We start from the raw sequence: 16,060 nt of genomic DNA, 5'->3' as shown, positions 1-16,060 counted from the left end.
TTCTGACTTCCCTAAGCAGAGCTAGCTAGCTACTCCTGCCCTAGTGATCCCATAGTACTACTTCTATTAAGCTCTCATGATATTGTAATTATGTGTTTGATGTCTATCTTCTGTACTAAGCTGGAAACACCTTAAAGCCTGGGGATATGCTTTATCCATTTTTAGTATAGTACCTGCACATGCTAGGTACTCAATAAGTAATTGCCAGAAGTAACTGGAATAAGTGATCACTGTATACTTACAATTTTGCTAAGTGTTTAGACAAATAATGAACATTTATTGAGTTCTGTGGGTGCTTTTTCATGCATTGACTTATTTTTTATTACAACTCTGTAAGATAGGTGCTGTTATCATATATAAGTTATGAATGAAGGAACTGAGGTACAGAGAAGTTAAGTTGCAACATGAGTAGCAACTCTGTATTTAATCCAGGAACTCTCAATCCTGGTTCATGCTTTTTGCTACACTACTACACTGCCTCTCTAAAATGATGCCAGACACAGAGATGAAAAACACTAGTCCGTTCCTAAACCTGGTGAAGGGGATCCTTTCTATGTTAAAAACAAATTGGATAATTACACAGTTTAAGAAACAAAATGAAATGAGTGTGCTCTGGGAAAGAAGTCAAAAGAGAATAACTATCCTTGCAATATATATTAAACTAAGTAATAACATAAAAGTGATCTGCTATTAATGTGTAGTATGAATTTGACTGAAGAATATATTCCTTGCTGACCTGATAATCATGTCTTTTTAGTCATCTGTAAGTGTATCCTGCTCAGGATCTTATACTTCATGTAAGTTTTTTTTTTAACTCTATGAGACTTCACTGAATTATTTACCCTGCTTTTCTTAAACTCCTGCCAAATGTCACGAATACTATGTAGACCCGTGTGCCAGCTGCAAGGGAAATAATAAATTATGAATTTGTCTCTAATTCATTATACCAGGAGTTCAGTTTAGATGTGAAATAATATATGTGATCAATCTGTTTTTGTTAGTAATAAACTTCTCTCTAGATTTTCAAAAAAGTAGCATTAGTAATTTGGTGGGAAATTTAAATCATTAAAACATATGAACATTGCATGTCTTTTTTTAAAAATGTACTGTTTTTCTTCAATATGTTTTTGAATCATGTGTCAGCACTGAAAGAGTAAATACATAGTAAAATACTCACCATAGTCTTTTTTAAGAGTCAGATTTCTTTCAATAGAGATTATCATAAGCTCTCACTATAAATATACACTCATGCATGCAAAGCATGACTAAGCAAACACTGCATCATGTTAACAATTGCTGAAGCTAGGTGATGGGAGCTCACAATTTTAATAATTTGTCTCTGTTTTTCGAAGTAAAAGGTATTACCTAAAGAAACTCTATTATTTCATATTGAAACACTGGCTTAGCTTCCCCAATGAACCTCATAAGAGTTACTAATAATAAGTCTTCCTGTTAAGCTTTAAACTAAATTAAGTCCTCCTGAGCAAGAAGAAAATTTTATTCCTTCCATTACTAATTGTCCAGGGAATCATGAGAATTAGGAGAGAATATTACTTGCCGTTGAATAAATCAAGTCTGAGATGAGAGTTAATATGTCCCTAGTAATAAAAGACAGATGTAGGTTTTTTCTTTGAATATAAGAGTATTAATAAAGTATTTATAAAGAGTATTTATAAAGAGTAAGAGTATCAAGTTACTTATAAATCAGGAAATGAAATTTTTTGGTTTTCTTCTTGCATAAAGATTGAAATATATGTTAAGAATATAATCCACAATTATGTTAAAAGTAGTTTGTGGTTGCAGTGACTCATGCCTATAATCCCAGCACTTTGGGAGGCGAGAGGAATGCCTCAGCCCAGGGGTTCAAGACCAGCCTGGGCAACTTGGCAAGACCTCATCTCTATAATCAAAAAATTAGCTGGGTATGGTAGCACGTGCCTGTAGTTCCAGCTACTTGGAAAGCTGAGGTGGAAGGATAGCCTGAGTCTAACAAGTAGAGGCTGTGATGGCCGTGAATGGCCACTGCACTCCAGCCTAGGTGACAGAGTAAGACTCCAACTCAAAAAAAAAAAGTAGTTTGTAAAAATTTATCTGAGAAAAAATGAAAACAGTAGTTTGTGATCAACCTCAAAGGGACTTAAATTTGAAAAGAACAAAAGGAAAATAATATCTATAAAATGAACTTTACTGCCATGATGACAATATACTTTTAAATAACTTCAAGCAAACAATATGGATCCTATAATTTCTTGTTAATGTAGTTGTTTGTCTTTTCCTGCTTTATTATAAATCTGATTTTGGGAAATCAAACTTGAATAATATTTAAATGGTAAATTCACAAATAGGGCAACCTCTTCAGGTCTCTTCCCACTGTGGGAGCTTCTCTGTCTGCTCAATAAATCCTGCTTTCTCACTTAAAAAAAAAAAAATACACAAATAAATCTCTTCTGGTATATCACTGAAGCAGATACTTCATATTAAAACAGTGGCTTAAAACTGTTCCAGTATTATGTTTTCTACTCCTAAAGGAACATGATAGCCATGGGTCACACTGATCCCACCTTCTTTCTTATGGTTCTTACTCAAAGTAAACTTAATATGAATTTATTTTGGATGAGTACTGAGTCAAAACAGAAAATATCTGCAAATCATAAATCTTATAAGGAGTTACTATCCAGAACATAGAAAGAACTTCTATAACAACAAAAACAAGACAAAAGAAATGGGCAATGGACTTAGACATTTATCCAAAGAAGATATACAAATGGTCAACAAGCACACAGAAGATACTCAACATCATTAGTCAGTAGAGAAATGAAAATCAAAACCACATTAAGGCCGGGCGTGGTGCCTCAGCCTGTAATTTCAGTACTCTGGGAGGTCGAGGCAAGAGGATTCCCTAAGCCTGGGGGTTTGAGGCCAGCCTGGGCAAATTGGTGAGAACTCGTCCCTATAACAAATAAAAAAATAAGGTGGGCTTGGTAGCGCACACCAGTAGTTCCAGCTACTTGGAAGGCTGAAGTGGAAGGATCACCTAAGCCCAGCGGGTGGAGGCTGCGGTGGCCGTGAAAGTGCCACTGCATTTTAGGTTGGGTGACAGAGTAAGATTACAATGCAAAAAAAAAAAAAAAAAAAAACCCATAATGAAATACCACCTCACATCCAGTAGGATGGCTACTATAGAAAAACAAAAACAGAAAACAAGAAGTGTTGGCAAGGATATGGAGAAATTAGAATCCTGTGTACTTTTGGTAGGAATGTAAAATGGTGCAGTTGCTATGAAAAACAGCATGGTGGTTCCTCAAAAAATTAAAAATAAAATTACCATGTGATCCACCAACTTCACAACTGAGTATGTACACAAATGAATTGAAAGCAAGGTCTCAGCCCGGGCAACCTGGCAAGACCTCGTCTCTATAATAAATAAAAAACTAGCCAGTTATCCTAGCACGCGCCTGTAGTTCCAGCTATTTGGAAGGCTGAGGTGGGAGGATCGCTGAAGCCCGGCAGGTTGACGCTGGGGTGGCTGTGAGCATGCCACTGCACTCTAGTCTGGGCGATGAAGTGAGACTCTAACTCAAAAAAGAAAAAAAAAAAGCTGGGTCTCAAAGACATATTTGCACACCCACATCCAAAGCAGCATTATTCACATTATTCACAGTAGCCACAAAGTAGAAAAAAATCCAACTATCAACAGATGAATGGATATACAAAATGTGGTATGCACACACAATACATACAATGTGAGGAGTAATATTCCAGATGTTAGTGATACTCCTTGTGTAACTTCAGGAACTCAGAAATGGAAAGGTGAGAGACCTAATTTTATTACTAGGGCGATTAGGATTATTATTGAGGATGCCTGATTAAATCTGTTTAGAATAGTTCATTGTCCGGAGTAGCTTATATTTGTAATTACGGCTATTATTAGAAGTATGGAGGCGGTGGCTTGAATTAGAAAATATTTAGTGGCTGCTTCGGTTGAACGGGGGTTGGCTTTTTCAATTAGGATAGGTGTAATAGCTAATTTCTAGTCCAATTCAAATTAGTAGTCAGCTTATTTCTAGTCCAATTCAAATTAGTAGTCAGTGTGAGCTGAGTATAGTAATTATAGTACCTGAAAATAGAGTAAGGAAAATGGAGGATAGAATGAGGGGCTTAATTAGTACGGGAAGGATATAAACCAACATTTTCGGGGTATGGGCCCGATAGCTTATTTAGCTGACCTTACTGTAGAATATTGTATAATTAGGTAGCACGAAGAATTTTGAATTCTTAAGTATAGGTTCAATTCCTGTGATTCTAGAAATAAGAGGGCTTAAACCTCTATTATTTACTCTATCAAAGTAATTCTTTTGTCAGACATATTTCTTGTCTTATAGATGGGGTGGGATATTGCATATTAGGATGGGTATTGAGATGTATCATATACAAAAGGCTAGTGTGAGTGGAAGAAACTTTTTTCATAGTAGGTGTATTAGTTGGTCATATTGGAATCGTGGATATGAGGCTCGGATTCATAGAAAAAGTGAGGTGAGAATGAGTGTTTTTATTATGAAACTAATTGTGAATATTTCAGGTATAAAGATATTGTGTAGTGCGCCTAGGAAGATGATGGTAGTTAGGGCATTTATTATAATAATATTAGTATACTCTGCTATGAAGAATAGAGCAAATGGTCCTGCAGCATATTCAACGTTGAACCCTGAAATTAATTCTGATTCGCCTTCTGTGAGGTCGAATACATACAATATCAAAGTTCTACCTGCAAGCTTCATTGGTGTTGATGTGTGGGGTTTAGCTTAATTTTCTTCCACTGTCTGAATAAACGACAATTTATGTATCCTTTTTTGGATGACAGAGTTGTACTATCATTGACAACACTTGCTATAGACTTACATATTTTCAAATTTAACAGGCAATGCCAAGCAGTTTTCCAAAGTGGTTCGTGCTTTTACTAGAATGCACAGGATTTCATGTTGCTCTTTATGCATGTTTTCAGACTTTTAAACTCTTGTCATCTGGCATGTATATCATGATATCTTGTGGTTTTAATTTGTATTTCTTTGACTATTCATGAGCTTGGATAGATATTTATTGGTATGTTGGATATCCTCTTTTGTGAAGTAATTGAAATCTTTTGCCATTTTAAATCTTTTCTTCTGTGGCTTGTCATTTCAATTCCACATCTCTACTTGTTCTTGTTGTTGCCAACATAATTTAATATTTATTATGTCCATATTTATTCCAGGGGTTACAGTTTCACTGAACAGTCATGGGTGTTTTCCCTTCATTATTCATCCTTTGAAGCACCAAATTGTTACTCTAGGAATAAGAACATCTGCTGCCTTTGGACAAGTAGCAGAACTCACCAATGAGAGTTTCTTTTCCCACACCCAGTTCCTCACACATTGTCTTTCATCTTTTAAAGGTAGTAGTGGTTACCAAAGTGGCATGTGAGACATGAAGATTTCCTGCCGACCATCCATTCTCATTTCTCTGTGTCACTGCTACTGATTTTCACTGACTGTAGCTAATATCTGAGGATTTTGCCTACTTTCAGATTATGTCCCTGTTTTTAAGTGTAATTCCAACATATCTTTCTTAGTAAAATTATCTTCCCCAACTTATTTATTATTATTATTTTTTGAGTTGGAATCTTACTCTGTCACCCAAGTGCAGTAGCACACTCATGGCCGCTCCAGTATCGATCTGCTGGGCTCTGGTGATCCTTCTGCCTCGGCCTTCCAAGTAGCTGGAACTACAGGCACACTCTACCAAGCCCAGCTAATTTTTGATTTATTGTAGAGACGAGGTCTCGCCAAGTTGCCCGGGCTGATTCTAAACCTGCAGGCTCAGGCAATCCACTCGCCTCGGCCTCCCAAAGGGCTGGGATTACAGGCTGAGTCATCAAGCCTGGCCCCAACTTATTATTTTTAAGAGATGGTGTCTCGCAATGTTGCTCAAGGCTGGCCTTAAACTCTTGTCCTCATCTGATCTTCCCACCTCAGCCTCCTGAATAGCTAGGACCACAGGCTTGAGCCACCATTCTTGGCTTCCAGCTTTTTTATTGCTTTCTGGAAACAACGCACCTTTCTGCTTGGTTATTTTGTATCTCTCCTTTAGGTTACCACATTGTTGGTTTAGATAGACTGTTTAGACTAATTCTATGTATATCTTGTAGGCATCTAGGCAAGGAATTCATCCAGTGGTTTCTAACAAATAGTTACCTCAAGAATGTTTTTATGGAGTCCTATTTTACCCACAGAATATGATGCTGGAAATAACCAGCTTTCACGTACAAATAGATGAGTAATTCGATTGTGTATGTCTCCATGGATACTAATGGATCCATACAGAATTCACAAAAAGGGTTACAGACTTTATATGACTAATACATAGACAGCCCCAGACGCACACTTGGATTCCTAAAATTTTTAGATATAATGTTCACGTCTTATTAGAAGTCCTCTCATCAGTCACCTTCCAAATGCTTGGTAACACTTAAAAATCCTAGTTTAGCTGGGTGCGGTGGCTCAAGCCTGTAATCCCAGCACGTTGGAAAGTGGAGGCGAGAGGATTGCCTGAGCCCAGAGTTTGAGACCAGCCTGGGCAACTTGGCAAGACATTGTCTCTACAATAAATAAAAAAAATAGCCAGGCATGTAGTGCACAGTTGTAGTTCTGGCTACTTGGAAGGCTGAGGTAGAAGGATCACCTGAGTCCAGCAGGTCGAGGCTGTGTGACCATAAGCATGTCACTGCATTGCAGCCTGGGCCACAGAGTGAGATTCTAACTCAAAAGAAAAAACACAAAAAAAACCCCCCTGGTTTGACCATAAATTGAAACTCATTTTTTTCCTCTCTGGATGAGTTTTTGAATCCCTAAAGTTAGTCTTACTGCCTTACCGCGTCTGCATCTAAGATCAGGTCAGACCACAGTGGCCTGACTCAACCTGAACCACAGCTGCCTTTGCCACCAAGTAATCACAAAGCTCCAAATCCTGTTAGCCACGGTGATTGGGACTCGTGGCTGGCTAGTTAATAAAAATAAAGCAAGTAATAAAACAAATAATAAATATCACACACACATGTTGCTTGGATCCTAGCTAAGAGAGAAAGAATTCAACACTGCATGGACAAAAATGTCAACTTCAAAAGTGGTTTTCTTAGTAAGTTAAACAAGATGGAAATTTAGAGTAGTTATGCATAAATGTTGTTAATTACTTATATAAATAAGAGTTGAAAGACTGGTACTCTGTGTCTCCATAATTATTTTGTAAAAGTCAACTCTTTTCTATTAGGTTAGTAGTTTGAGACTTTATCCTTCCCTTCTCTACCACATGAAAATAATCTGAGGGTAAGTAAGATATATTGGATTTTCTTCTAGGTCACTGGAAAAAAATTAGAAACATTAAAATATTTTATTCTGGGTCGGGTTCGGTGGCTTGGCCTGCAATCCCGCGCTTTGGGAGGCTGAGGTGAGTGGATTGCCTGAGCCTGCGGGTTCTAGACCCACTTGGGCAACTTGGCGAGACCTCATCTCTACAATAAATCAAAAAATGAGCCGGGCGTGGTAGTGCGCGCTGGTAGTTCCAGCTACTTGGAAGGCTGAGGCGGAAGGATCGCCGGAGCCCAGCAGGTCGAGGCTGCGGTGGCCGGGAGCGGCCATTGCACTCCAGTCTGGGCGACAGAGTGAGACTCCAACTCAAAAAACAAACAAAAATAACCTTTTATTCTTATGAATAAAAAGTATTTTTAAATAATCTTACCAGCTTAAGCACTAGTTTTTAGCTCTCAGGAATGCAAGTATTTTTGGCTCAGGAAGTTTTCGTCTTACCTTTAATAATTCAAAGTAGTGCCAACAGTGATACACAGGCACCAGCATAAGACGTGGAAGGACATAGCGAACTGCCTCTTTAAAACCATCAGCGATGGACTGCAAAGTAAAAAGATACAATAGTGTATCTCTGACATCAAGGATATGTAACAGCAGGGCCTAACATAAATAGCTTTTAAAAATTCAAGGTATAAACTTATCAACACTCTAATGGAAAGCATGTTCTATATTGAAACTAAAGTACTAGAAATCAAGTTCTTGTTCTTCCTTTCCTCCTTGAAGTTACTAGATAAATATATGCATTTCTTTATCTTTTATATGGCTAAAATAACTTCTACAATAATCCTCTACAGCTTTTCTTCAAACATTTTGCCTTTCATATACCCTAAAGGAATTTTGGAAATTCCTTTACATCATCAAAATGTTTTTAATTTAAATAGTTACACGGGAATGTTGTATACTGTAAACATGCTTTATATATATTTTACCAAACAATGATTGAATAAATTTCAGGTTTAGTTCATTTAATTTATAAAAAATGTCTGTCATATAACTTATTGACAAAGTCAATCTTTACTGTTACAATAAACAACCAGATCAGACTTACTTTGACAGAAGCTGAATTCCATTCTTAAATTCAAATAAACATATTAATGTCATAGTCTCAAGGATTAGAAGCATCTGGAAGAACCCACAACTGCTTCTAACATACCACACCAAGGTATGAGACATTTACAAGTCACCCGTCTCATTTATCCCAAATGATGACGAAGTACTTTTTAAAAAAAGTTAATATAAACTCTTGTGATAACCATCTCACTTCTTCATTCTTAGGTGGTCAGTCAGATATGAGAAAACATAGGTAGATATGACGGTTTTAATCACCCACACTCTTCTTTTGGGAAATCTTGTTTTGTACTTAATGAACTCTCCCTTAGGAGTAATACTTTTTTTTTTTTTTTCCTGATTGGTGCCCTAGGAGTTTTTAACATCTTGGGTCAATACATAATGGGAAATTCAACATGGCAAGAGGCAATAAGCAAGAGAAGTTGGAAAAGAGAATGTGAAAAGCACAAACAAGGTCTCAGGTGACTAGAGGCTGATTCCCTTAAAGTTATCTGTACCTTTGTATACCCTGAAAAATCTGAGTGTACGGCTAGGAGTAGGTATACCCCGGTTTTGGAAACTACTACTCTGTAGAATAAATGATTTTCTACAGCCTATAAGGGATTTAACTTATGTTGATTTTACATGTCTTTAAGGTTGACTTTCTAGTATTTCTCCCTATAAGAAAAATACCAAATAGACCAATATATAACATGAAAAAGAATTTGATATGCTTCTTTTAAAAAATATTCTCATAGGTACTCTCCAAATTCTCATATTTTATTAACTAAAGATAAATTTTAATCTGCTAAATAGACATTTTATCCAGTTACCAGACTTATTACTAGGATATGCACAAAGAGTCAATGATTTTCCTAAAGATGAAATTATTTGAGCATTTGAGATACTCTGAATGTTTGTGTCCCCTCCAAATCCACATTCAGAACCTGATCCCTAATACAACAATATGAAGAGGTGGGGCCTTTAGGAGACAGTTAGGCAGAGTCCTCAGGAATGGGATTAGTGCCCTTATGAGAGGGAGCTTGTTTGTTCTTTCCACCATGTTCTTTCCACCAAATAAACCAGAAGAGCAAATGCTCATTAGACACCAAATCTGCCAGCAACCTGATAGTGAACTTCCTAATCTCCAGAACTATAAGAAATAAATTTCTACTGTTTATAAGCCATCCAGTTTATGATATTTTGTTAGAGCAGCCTGAATGGACTAAGAGAGCATTAAACTAATTAATACAGTGATCTGAATTACTCTGGATAATTTACATATAATGTTTTAACTGAAGTCAGTATTCGTATACAAGATCATGTTATATTAATTTGCACTAAAATGGCTAAGCTAGACACAGTGGCTCATGCCTGTAGTCCTAGCACTTTGGGAGGCTGAGGTGAGAAGACTGCCTGAGCTCACAGGTTCGAGACCAGCCTGGGCAACTTGGTGAGACCTTGTTTCTACAATAAATAAAAAAAAAACTAGCTAGGCATGGTGGATTTTTGACTCCAACTCAAAGAAAAAAATGACTATTAAAGTGCATTCTAAACTTTTTGCAATGTGCATTTACAATATAAAGGGTTCTCTGATAATAACAAGAATTACATTTACTGAGCATTTAATATATGCCAAACATTGTGCTTTTGCTTTATATGCATTCTCATTTAATTTCTTTTTTTTTTTTAGAGTTGTAGTCTCACTCTTTTGCTCAGGCTGAAGTGCAGTGGCATGTTCATGGCCACCGCAGCCTCGACCTACTGGGTTCAGGTAATCTTTCCGCCTCAGCCTTCCAAGTAGCTGGAATTACAGGCACGCACCACCACAATCAGCAAGAAATTTATTGTAGACATGAGGTCTTGCAAAGTTGCCCCGGCTGTTCTCAAACCCGTGGGCTCAGGCAATTCTCTTACTTCAGCCTCCCAAAGTGCTGGGATTACAGATGTGAGTCACTGCACCCGGCCCTCTAGTTAATTTCTTAATGACTATTAGAAGTATATGTTATTATCAACACCATTTTATAAATGAGCAAACTGAGTGTCAGGACTAAGTGAACTGCTTAAAGTAACATACTATTAACTAGCCCAAAGTCATACGTTCTCATTCCAAAACTCAGTTTTTAAAAGTGTGGTATACAACTTCTGTGTGTGTGTGTGTGTGTGTGTGTGTTTAATTAGAGATGGGGGTTTCACTAAGTTGCCCAGGCTGGTCACCTTTATTACATCCATTTTGTAGACAAACAAATTGATAATGCAGAAATATTCAGCCTAATCAAAATATTCAACCTTGTTTGTTTGGTTTTTTTCCTAAGGCTCTGCAAGTCGACAGAAAAAGTTTAATGTTAGTTTTTATTTGTTTGTTTTATTTTTTAGAGACAGAGTCTTATTTTGCCCAGGCTAGTCTGGAACTCCAGAGCTCAAAGAATTCTCCTATTCTCAACAGCCTCCCAAAGTGCTGGGGTTACAGGTATGAGCCACCACGCCCAGTCTGTGCTTTGTTTTTTTAATAAACATTATTTTACCTTAAACAGAAAATAAAAATTTTTTTAAGGCTAACACAAGAGTTTGGCCTGAAAAGGAATTTTTATTTAATTCTTTCAATTTCACTGAATATCTGGGGCAATAGTTCCAATAATTGAGTCCTAAACACTCAAATCCCACAGCAAGAATTCTGAATAAAATAGAAATGAAGGCCAGGCATGGCTCCTGCCATCCCAACACTCTGAGAGGCGGAGGGGAGACGACTGAGGCTGCAGTGACCTTGAGCTGCACTGGGCTTCAGACTGGGCAACAGAGTGAGACTCTGACTCAAAAACAAACAAGAAAAAAAGAAAACAGAAATGAAGCAAGAAATGTGTGGTGAGTGCTTTTACTGAGTATGCAAACTTATAGACAGACTATTCGTTTAATTTTTACTTTATAGTATATATGAACATACACAATTTAACTTTAAAAATATTCCTCCGGTCAGGCACAGAGGTCCATGCCTGCAACCTCAGTACTTTGAAAGGCTAAGGTTGGAGGATCACTTGAGCCCAGGAGTTTGAGACTAGGCTGAGTAACACAGCCAGATTTTGTCTCTATAAAAAAATTAAAAAATTAGCCCAGTGTAGTGGTATGTGCCTGTAGTCCCAACTGCTAAGAAGGCTGAAGCAGGAGGATCACCTGAGCCCAGGAGGTCGAGGTTGGGGTGAGCTAAGATCACATTGCACTCGAGCCTGGGTGACAGAGTGACACCCTGTCTTAATAAAAATAAAATAAAATACTCCTCTCTCATGAAGTAACTTTGAGAATTAAGTAAGATTTTTATTACTGTTAAATTTTCAGAGTAAAGTAAAAGGTAAATAATGGAAATTCATAGTAAAGGAGGCAAGAAGAAGGTGGAAATCCAGCTTTTAAAATGTTACATTTAGGGCAACCCCTTCGGGTTCCCTCCCACTGTGGGAGCTTTTCTGTCCTCTCAATAAATGCTGCTTTCTCAAAAAAAAATGTTATATTTAAAGTATCTGTAGGATATCCAAGAGAACTGTTTCAAGGCAGTTATGAAAAGTGCACAGACACACACGCACACGTACACACATACACGTACACACACACACACACACAAACCACACATATACAGGGTACTCAAAAGAAAGTGATGGCCTGGAGACGTAATAGGAATTCACTGGTTTATAGATATGGATAGCGTCACCCGAGGAGAGCACACAAGGACGGACAAGCAGGCTGGTAACAGAAATCAGACAGCAGCAAAAATCAAGGTGACTTAGAAGAAGGATGAAATCGGGCTAAAGGAATACTGCAGAAGCCACGGGCAAGAAGGGGACTAACACATACCACAGGCACAAGCAGGAAAATGAAAAACCCAGCGGCCCTGGTACCTAAGCTAAATGTCAGAGGCAGTTTTGAGTGCTAGATCCTGATCAAAGCACGCATGGTAGGGTGTTGACAAAGAATGATAAGAACTAGGCCCGGCGCAGCGCCTCAGGCCGTAACCCTAGCCCTTTGAAAGGCTGAGGTGAGAGGACGGCTGAGCCCAGGAGTCCGAGATCAGTCTGGGAAACCTGGGGAGACATCATCTCTACAATAAACCACAAAAACTAGTTGGGCACGGTGGCGCGCATCTACAGCTCCAGCTACTTGAATGGCTGAGGTAGAAGGATCACCTAAGCCCAGTAGGTTAAGGCTGCGGTGGCCACGAGTGTGCCACTGCACTCCAGCCTGGGTGACAAGAGTTAGACTCCAACTCAAAAAATAAAAAAAAAATATAAAGACAAATGGCTGCAAAGAAGAAAGGAAAGAGGGGAGTAGCTAGCATGAAGCAAGGCCTGCTCATTTGTTTGGTCGCTTGTTTTAGGATTCTGAAGATTTGACCGAATTCACGTGCCAAGGAGAAAGCCTGTCTAGATGCAGACATTTCCACAGCTAATAAGTAGCTAAGCATCACCTTTGTTGCAAGTCTCCAGAGAGTAAAAAGTCTAATTTTAATTATCTGTATCTACTTTTATTTCATCTACGTGTACCACTTAACAATTAACTCCCATACTCCCCCTCAATACAATATTCATCGCCTTTACATTGTAGGCCTGACAAAGAAATCAGAATGATCTTACACAAGGCTATTCTCAACCCTTCATGATTTTTCCAAATCTTCTCCTAGAGAGAAGATGATCGTGAAAAAGCTCTTCAGACTCATCTCTATAGCTCAGATCTAGAATGTGCCAGATTCTACTGGTTGTCTAGCATTTGTTACGCTGTACTATAAAATATTTCTACATTAAGAGCAGATCTAAAGAAGATCTAAAGAACTCAAGACAGAAAACAGATGACAATCTAAAACAGGGTTAGAATTCAGTCTCTGAAGGATAAAGGAAAGATTTTCTCACTTATTTTATAAAAGAATTCTAGAATTAAAAGTATTTGAAGGAAAGATAGTACAATATTTCTTTATTCTCTTTATAAAAAAATAAAATTCAATTTAAGTTTACCTGAAAGTGCAGAGCAACTGCCGGTCTGGCCATCAACTTGCTGAAATGTTCATTAAACTCTGGTGAAAGGATATCCTGTGATAATGTTTCATAAGGATCAAATGCTTGCTCCTATTTTTTTTTAAAAAAAAACATGCATTAAGTTTAAAAGAACATCTTTTCTACTAATATGGTACAGATTTAATGGCAAAGTTTTATTCAAGTCCTCACATTTCTCTCTACTTTTTCAGAGACAAACAATAGGGCTGCAACTAGTAAATTTTTTTAAATGTAAGCAGTGAGTTTGAGCAATAGATGTCAACAGACTACAAATAGTCACTGACTTTGTAATCACAAGTATCAAAGTATTAAGATGCTTATGTAAGCTAGATGTAGTGGCTCACCCTTGTAGTCTCAATTACTCAGGAGGCTGAGGCAGGAGGATCACTTGAGGCCAGGAGTTCATGACCAGCCTGAACAACATAGCGAAACCCCATCTCTTAAAAAAAAAATTAATTAAAAAACGAAAATTTATCCTCAGGAAATGAAAAGGGTACATGTTACTAAAAAAAGAATACGATTTAAAAATCAAGCTTTGCCTACCTAGGTTGAAATAGGTTTACATTTTTCATATTTTCGAAAGAAGCAAAAGTGATACCTCTGTTTTATCTATTCTGTAGTCTCCAAAACTAAAGAAAGCAAGCAAAGGTAACATAGAGTAAAATAACAAAGCAGACACTGCCCATAGTTTGCCAAATGTCTATATTTAACTTCCTATTATTTCCTAATAATCAATAACCCAATGTCTAGTTAGCCCTAAGAAATTTGTTTCATTGGGCTGGAAGCAGTGGCTCATGCCTATAATTCCAGCACTTTGGGAGGCCAAGGTGAGAGGATTGCCTGAGCCCACGGGTTCAAGGTCAGCCTGGGCAACTTGATAAGACTTTATCTTCACAATAAATCAAAAAATTAGCCAGACGTGGTGGCGTGTGCCTATAGCTCCAGTTACTTGGAAGGCTGAGGCAGAAGGGTTACATGAGCCCAGCTGATTGAGGCTGTGGTAACTGTGAGCATGCCACTGTACTCTAGCCTGGGCAACTCTAACTCCAAAAAAAAAAAAAAAAAAAAAAGCTGGACTCGGTGGCTCAGCCTGTAATCCCGCGCCTTTGGGAGGCTGAGGTGAGTGGATTGCCTGAGCCCGCGGGTTCGAGACCTGCCTGGGCAGCAAGACCTCATCTCTACAATAAATCAAAATATCAGCCGGGCGTGGTAGCGCATGCCTGTAATTCCGGCTACTTGGAAGGCTGAGGCGGAAGGATCGCCGGAGCCCAGCAGGTTGAGGCTGCGGTGGCTGGGAGCAGCCACTACACTCCAGTCTGGGCGACAGAGTTAGACTCCAACTCAAAAAAAAAAAAGAGATTTGTTTCATTGTATTTTTAAAATATTTTAAAAATATAAAAATAGTAAGGCTTTGGGAGAAAATAAACAAGAGTAGTATTGGCAAGGATTCAGAGAAATTAGAACACTTGTCTATGGCTAGTGGGATCTGAAAAAGATCCCATGGAAAACAATTTGGCAGTTTTTCAAAAAGCTGAACAATAAAATTATATGAATACAGCAATTATAGTTCTAGGCATATAACCAAAAGAATGAAAACATTGCACCATAATATGCATATACATGCAATGGATTATTATTCAGCCATAGAAAGGAATGAAGTTCTGATATATGAATGAATCTTGAAAAGATTATACTAAGTAGGCAGACACATAATACATGCATGATTCCACTAATATGAAATAGCTAAATTAAGTAAATTCATAGAGACAGAAAGTAGATTAGATGTCACCAGGAGATGGGATGGATAGAGAGTTATTGTTCATTGGGGAGAGTTTCTGTTTGGGGTGATGAAAAAGTTTTGGAAATAGTGCTGATGACTGCAATATTGCAAATTTAATGTCACTGAATTAGACACTTAAAAATGTTTAAAAAGACAAATTTAATGTTTATATATATATAACCAAATTAAAAATTAAAGTATATTAAACAGCATTTTTAGAGCCATATTTTTAAGAATATAGCAAGCAACCAGACCACAAATTAATATAAGATATAATAATCTGCCGGGCTTGGTGGCTCAGCCTGTAATCCCAGGACTTTGGGAGGCCAAGGCAAGAGGATTGCCTGAGTCTGCGGGTGCGAGACCAGCCCGGGTAACTTGGCAAGACCTTGTCTTTACAATAAATAAAAAATTAGCTGGGCTCGGTAGCACGCACGTATAGTTCTGGCTACTTAGAAGGCTGAGGTGGAAGGATCGCTGGAGCTCAACAGGTCAACGCTGGGGTGGCTGTGAATGTGCCACTGCACTCCAGCCTAGGCAACAGAATGAGACTCCAACTCAAAAAAAAAAAAGGTATAATAATATAAAAACATTCTATTCTAAGTGGGGACCAAAGGAAGGCCCAAACTTTACCCTGTACTAACCACTTGTATACCTAATCCTGAATTGTACCCCACATCTTTTTTTTTTTGAGTTGGAGTCTCACTCTGTCACCCAGACTGGAGTGCAGTGGCCGCTCCCAGCCACCGCAGCCTCGACCTGCTGGGCTCCGGCAATCCTTCCGCCTCAGCCTTCCAAGTAGCTGG

General features: G+C 38.1%; 1 protein-coding gene across 5 annotated transcripts in view; it reads right to left on the bottom strand.

Moving 5' to 3' along the window:
• Positions 1-16,060, bottom strand: part of SOS2 (SOS Ras/Rho guanine nucleotide exchange factor 2) — an 89,753-nt gene that overhangs the window by 52,034 nt on the left and 21,659 nt on the right. For 4 of the 5 annotated variants that reach the window (XR_002481309.1, XM_021706877.1, XM_008073826.2 and 1 more), the window contains exons 6-7: positions 13,436-13,546; positions 7,839-7,937 (exon numbers count right to left, since the gene is read on the bottom strand). Coding sequence is in view for 4 of the 5 variants with exons in the window: in XM_021706877.1 (XP_021562552.1) it covers positions 7,839-7,937; positions 13,436-13,546 (210 nt within the window). In the remaining variant the exon portion in view is untranslated. The remainder of the gene's footprint in view (positions 1-7,838; positions 7,938-13,435; positions 13,547-16,060) is intronic. The other variant, XM_008073824.2, reaches the window with a different exon arrangement.

Source organism: Carlito syrichta, unplaced genomic scaffold (assembly GCF_000164805.1).
Source record: "Carlito syrichta isolate Samal-C Ts95f unplaced genomic scaffold, Tarsius_syrichta-2.0.1 Scaffold316190, whole genome shotgun sequence".
Taxonomy (NCBI): Eukaryota; Metazoa; Chordata; class Mammalia; order Primates; family Tarsiidae; genus Carlito; species Carlito syrichta.
Note: the sequence above shows the minus strand (reverse complement) of the source record. Positions and strands in the feature narration are given on the sequence as shown.